General features: G+C 39.2%; 1 protein-coding gene across 1 annotated transcript; it reads left to right on the forward strand.

Moving 5' to 3' along the window:
• Positions 1–2,059: 2,059 nt before the first annotated feature.
• Positions 2,060–6,065, forward strand: COMMD3 (COMM domain containing 3). Its single transcript, XM_012644335.1, has 8 exons — positions 2,060–2,278; positions 3,634–3,745; positions 3,867–3,930; positions 4,024–4,058; positions 4,413–4,473; positions 4,567–4,623; positions 4,717–4,776; positions 5,697–6,065. Exons 1-8 carry the CDS (start codon positions 2,140–2,142, stop codon positions 5,754–5,756), a joined length of 588 nt encoding a protein of 195 aa, XP_012499789.1. The 5' UTR covers positions 2,060–2,139; the 3' UTR covers positions 5,757–6,065.
• The last annotated feature ends 260 nt before the right edge of the window (positions 6,066–6,325 follow it).

Consider the following 6,325-nt stretch of genomic DNA (forward strand, 5'->3'; position numbering starts at 1 on the left):
TCACGCCTTTTAATCATCATCATCCCTCTATGTATTTCAATGACTTGTCAAAGACATATGTTCTCTATTTAAACAAATACTCAATCCTGTATCTCCTTCAAAGGGAGTTGAAATAAATGTACCTGAGCAGGAAAATTCCATTTTTATAGCATCAGAAAACATTATGATTAAAATTTTTGTGTGAGCTGAAAATGTACCCATCACTTGGGCCTAACACATGACTGTATTTAGGCAGAGGAGAACAAACATTCCATAAGAGAAAGTACTTACATGTGGGCAAGAGAGTAATATGACAGCTATTATGGAAACAATCTTTGTGAATTTCCTAAATTTTATGCCCACAAACTCACAACCACTTGTGTTTACTTTCCTCTTTTAAAATAACACTTTAAAACCTATGTTCATGCAGTATTTTTTTGACACTAAATTGAATATAATTAGAGTTATCAACTCAAATTCTATTAGAGGCTTAATCTATGTTATGCTAGGTCATAAAACATGTGTAATAGACATAATGGGTTTGGGTGTTGTTAATATTGTTGAACATTTATACAACTCTGCCCTGTAAAATATCCCCTATGTAAATCAGATATTTTAAAATTTTTCAACTGATATTTTACTACTGATGAGAAACAAATTAGCAGGAAAACGAGAGATGGAAAGAAAAGATGAACATGATGAATAGGTGTTTGTTTCATAAAGACCCTAAGGGAGACTTTTAAATCCTTCACTGCTACTGTATTCTCACTGTGTGAAGAGGCAGTGCACGTGCCTTTCAAAGCTTTCAAAGGAGTACTGAGTAGAATTACTCAACCTGTTACTGATGCTAAATTAGTCCATTCTCATCCTGTTGTGAAATGAGATAGTCTTTACATATTGATACAAGGTTAAATGTTGACCATATTCATTAACGTTTTTTTAATAGGCACCTAAATTATGGCAAAGAAAAGAATGTTTCCCGTTGAGTCTAACTTTGCAAATAATCGCTCCTGAAGACTAAAACACCTTTCTTGCTCCGTATTCCTTCCCTCCACCCTTGAAGAACTATGCATTTTTTACTTTTCAAATTCTTTTCATCAAAAATGCCTAGTTTACTTTGCTTCACGGTTTTTTGTTTTTGTTTTTTTTTTAAAGAATCACTCTTGTTTTCTAAACCAACTTCGTAGAAAGAGAGATGAAGTTAAACTTTATACAGTATTTGAATCTTTAAAGTTATGGGCATCTAAAACAGTAATTAACCTCTAATAAAAATCTTGCCATTTCTTACTAAGGTAAATGTCTAAGATAAATATATTTATTAAGATCCTATTGAGTAACCCAAACTGGACTCATAGATGTAGTGAGTACAGTAGCACAAAATTTGTTTCGCAGTTTACTTTTGAAAGGTATTTATTTGCAGCGGCGGTAAAACTGTCAATAATCCTGTCAAATATGTTCATGAATAATTTATTAATTCCCCAATTGTTGAAGTACAGTATGTGCACACACGCGCCATATGTATATATGCACATAAACACACCTCCCACGCAGGAAGGAATCTATTGCCGAATTCCAGAAATGACAAAGAAAAAGTAAAAATAGGCAAAAATTATATAATTAGATGTCCTACAGTCTCATTCATAAAAGGGCAGTGCTGTGAGGTTAAGCTGGTGAGTTAAAAAAAAACAAAACACAAAAACAAACAAAAACCAGTTGCCTTAGATCGGAGCTTCCCGCAGGATTTCGCGCTGAGCGAGGAGCGGGGAGGGCGCAGTTTGCCGGGAGGTGGGGGCCGGGCTACCCCCACCCGGCACCACCTCCCCAGGGGTCTTGCCGGGACCCGAGCTGGTGTCTGCCCGCGGTGAGCGGCGAGGGCAGGAGAAAGCGCCCCGCTTGTCCACAAAGCGCCCGGGGCCGCCCCTCTGGCCCAGGCTCGGCGCTCCCGCGGCCTGCGCGGAGGAAGGACCGGCTGGACGGGGGCGGCGGCGGGGGACGCGGGGCCGGGCGCGGGGCCGGCGGGGAGGCCGGCCGAGAGGCCCCGAGCGGGGAGGCCGCGCAGCCCGCCCGGCCGTCCGGAGCCGAGTGCGCGCGCGGCCGCATCAGCTGAGCGCGCGGCGCGTGTCACGTGGTGCGCGTGTCGAAGGTCACGGCGCGCTCACAATGGAGCTCTCGGAGTATGTGCAGAAAGGCTTCCAGATGCTGGCCGATCCCGGCTCCTTCGACTCCAACGCCTTCACGCTTCTCCTCCGGGCGGCTTTCCAGAGCCTGCTGGACGCCCAGGCGGACGAGGCCGTGTTAGGTAAGCCGCTCGGCTGTGAGCCGCATCGGCCGGGGTGGAGGGGCGCTCGGAGAAGAGGAGCCAGACGGAGCCAGAGGGCGAAAGTCCCGGGAAGAGGAAGTCTCCGGGCTTTGCCCTTCGCTCCGGACGGAGTGTGGGGACGTGGCTCTGCCAGGACCCAGAGCAGACCCCGAGCATTGTTCTGTCCCCACTTGGCACCTGCACATAGCCAGCCACACGTTCCTGGCCTGCTTTCTCTCCCAGCCTCTTTGTTCCTTTGTAAAGCCCGTGTTCAAGTCTTGTTTGTGGCCTAAACAGCTAAGGTTTTTAGGCTTGTCTGAGGCTGCGGCTGTTTTGACACTTGGACTTCATCTGGGGAGCTCCCTGCAATTCAAACTTCCAGGGCTAGGCTGGCAAAGGTTTAAAAGGATCTGTTTCCGAAGTAATTACTAGGTCAAATAGTGTTGACATTTTTCAACTTACAGAATACCTCAAGTTCCTATGATCACCCCAACACTCTAGTTCTATATGCTTTACACAGGTTCTACTCCTAGAACCTTAAAATATGATGCACAATACTTTGTTCCGCACCAGTCACCAGGAGGCGAGTCTCTTTTAAGCGGTCGGGTCAGTGATTGCGGAGTGTAGTGTCAGTATGGATTGAAGCATATTTTAAAAGAGGTCGTTTTTAGATAATTTTCTTAAATATAAATAACCCAACAATTCAAATTTTTGTGTTTTTTTGTAGTTTCATGAACTAAACACTTGTACAAAAAGTATGAAAGTGGAAGTTCTTCAAATGAAAACAGTAACCACCACCTGGGTTAATCTCAAAAAAAAAAAAAGGATGGCTGTCAAAACCTGAAAATACTGATATAAGTGTGGGATTTATATTTTATATTCTGAATTAATGTCCTCCTTTCCATCCCCTTGATGTATTAATGTCCACGGAGCCAGTTACTCTAAATTCATGATTTTTTAGAGTGAAAGTTTATTCATTCCAAAATTTATACCATGTAAAATATTTATCTTCTTGTTTTTTCCTTTGAATTTATTCCACCCAGTATTAGAATGACCCTTGTACTGTTTTTTTCTTTGGGGCTATAATGTTTTTAAAAAAATAGTAAAAATAAGAAGGCAAGATAAAAGAAGTTAATTGAAACCAGATAACAGAATTATTGATGTGTTCTTTTTATTGTTTTGCAATTGACCTTGTAGCTCATGTCATTTACTTATAATTGACAGTGCTTATATTTGAATTATTTTTGTTATCTTGTTTGTAGGATTTTTTTTACCCAAATTAAAATATCCTTTTTAGAAACATGATTATAAAGAATTTATTATCACAGGTAGCATTGGTAATTAATTTATTTTAGATCACCCAGACTTGAAACATATCGACCCAGTGGTTTTAAAACATTGTCACACAGCAGCTGCAACTTACATACTGGAGGCAGGAAAGCACCGAGCTGACAAATCAACTTTAAGGTACGGGATTTATTTAAATACCCATTTACTTTCAAATACTACCTTTATGATTTCAATTTCAGTTTTAAAAATGGAAACTAAACTTTGGCTTTTTTTTTTTTTTTTTTTTTTTTGTCTATAGCACCTATCTAGAAGACTGTAAATTTGACAGAGAGCGAATAGAACTGTTTTGCACGGAATATCAGGTTACTTACTTTAAAATTTTAAATTAACAATTACTATTTTTCTTCTCTGTTTGCAAAGATTTTTTTCTTTCTTTCTTTCTTTTTCCTCCCCAGAATAATAAGAATTCCCTAGAAAGCCTACTGGGAAGGTAGGTACTGTATAAGGTGTCAAGCTGAGGCACTTTGCACTTGCAGGTATGAATGGAAAGTGCTGGTATGAAACAAAACAGGGCAAAAAAGCCAGGGATCTTAACCCACAGAAAAGGGGCCAAAGGGCAAGTCAAACAATTGAAGTTAAGCTAATGTTTTTAAAGATGAAGTTTATTGAGATAATTTTTTAATGCTTTTACTATTCAGAACTTGAAAATAAGTTTAACAATGTTTTAAATTCAGAATGGATTAAAATGGGGTGAAGGTGGAAAGTAGACATCATTCTTAGTAAACATAAATACTGAAAGTTTTTTTGTAGCTATTATATACGAAATTAACATTGTGTCTTTCAGTATAGGCAGATCTCTCCCTCATATAACTGATGTTTCCTGGCGGTTGGAATATCAGATAAAGGTAAAGTTTAACAAACTTCTCAAGGGGGATTTAGGGAACTTTAAAAATAAATGGAATTAAAAGCTGATATATGTATGTGTTGTGTTGTTTTAGACCAATCAACTTCATAAGATGTACAGACCTGCATATTTGGTGACCTTAAATGTAGAGGTATTTATAGATAAAGCTCTGTCTAAAAATCAAATGTGTAATGAAATTTGACATTTCCTTGATTTAAATAAACAGCAATTTTTTCTTCCCTAGAATGATGATTCCCGAACCTACCCAGAGATTAGTTTTAGTTGCAACATGGAACAATTACAGGTACAGTATCAGGATCTGGAAATATGCCTATCTTTTTATAAATGTTTAATTGAGAATTTTGCTCTTGGAAAGTTCAAAAGACAAAATAATCATCTGTCAGCAGATAATCAAGGTTGGTTAAGGATTTAATGGGAAGGGGGCTTCAACAAGTAATATTTTAGCATAGGCTTCACTTTTGAAATTAAGATGTTACTGATAGAAAATTGGTCTATATTTGCTGCTCCTCAGATTAAAATAAGCTTTTGAAGTGTAGTGTTTAGTGTAAATTTCTTCTATTCATGATGAGTTTGATCCAATAAGATAAAGCAAAATTAAGAGTATGGCTTTGAAAATGTCTTTGCTTTTAGAAATTGAATTAAATTTTCAAAATTGGATTTTTAAACAGCAGTTTTAAATGGCTTTTTATAAAGGGAGAAGTATACATAAAATTCTAAAACTTTATATTGCCAATGTCAGATTAGGGAAATTCAAAACTACATTGATTAATGGATATAAAAACGAATTTATTTCTTACCACTTGAAAAAATGAGTATCATTACTGGAAATTTAGATGAAGCTGAATTTTTCAAAGGCATCTCCTACAGAGTTGTTTGAATGTACCATTAATCAAACTTTAAACTTTTAGAAAATGTGTATACAGCATAACCTTTGTTAGATAACTTAAGAAGCTGTAGTTATACCTTGTCCGTTAAGAGGATTCTGTTAGAACTCATGTTTCCATCGGAAGGCAAATAGCCTATTGGAAGATGAGCTATCTTAGAGGAACCGCTTCTTTTAACCGAAAGTGGTTTGTCAAAGGTTGAAATCCTACTGAATTTTAAACTTGTTTGGAGAGTGTCTCCTGACTTTTTTCTTGCATCTTTCTTGAATTTGGATTCTTCTTTCTGCGTTTTATACGTGGCATTGTATACGCCTTTTAGGACTTGGTGGGGAAACTTAAAGATGCTTCGAAAAGCCTGGAAAGAGCAACTCAGTTGTAGCTTGGGAAAGTTAACGATCCGCCCAAAAGGGTAGAGGAACACCAGAAACGCCTTGCCTTCAGCCGAACCATCGTTTGTGCGAGCTGGATCCTCCTTTCCAGTAGAAAAAAATTTTCCTTTTGAATTTATGCCATTCATCAACTTTAACACTTTTTTTACACGTGTGTAAGGGTTAAGAGGGAAATGCTGCCCAAGTATTTGAGTCATCTTTTGTACCTGTACAATTATCCTATTTTGATCTTTTTCAAGTGTTATGAAAGGAAGCAGACAGCGTTACACTGTGAATAAATAAGGTGTTGTTTGCACAAAAAGAGTGGTGATATTTTGTTTGGATTTGAGTTTGTGTGTTAATTATTACTTTGTGTGAAGAGCTGGCTACGATGAGTGTTAACTTTTAACGACCGCCTTTTCCCTGGATTAAAGTTAAACACAGTGGGAAAGGATGCGATCTCCGGGGTTCGTCGAAGACCCCAGCTTCGGGACTCGGGGCGCGGGCGGGGACCGGCCCGTTACCTGCGCGGGAGGGCTCGCCCGCAGCCCGCCCTCGGCCGCCCGCCGGGCCCGGCGCG

This window comes from Propithecus coquereli, unplaced genomic scaffold (genome assembly GCF_000956105.1).
Source record: "Propithecus coquereli isolate 6110/MARCELLA unplaced genomic scaffold, Pcoq_1.0 Scaffold103, whole genome shotgun sequence".
NCBI lineage: Eukaryota > Metazoa > Chordata > Mammalia > Primates > Indriidae > Propithecus > Propithecus coquereli.

Bases quoted from the DNA above. Each gene is read 5' to 3' on its own strand.
- COMMD3 (XM_012644335.1), top strand. From the start codon at position 2,140: ATGGAGCTCTCGGAGTATGTGCAGAAAGGCTTCCAGATGCTGGCCGAT. The intron at 3,746-3,866 runs GTACGGGATTTA...TTTTGTCTATAG, and splicing joins GCTGACAAATCAACTTTAAG to CACCTATCTAGAAGACTGTA. The intron at 4,474-4,566 runs GTAAAGTTTAAC...GTGTTGTTTTAG, and splicing joins GGTTGGAATATCAGATAAAG to ACCAATCAACTTCATAAGAT.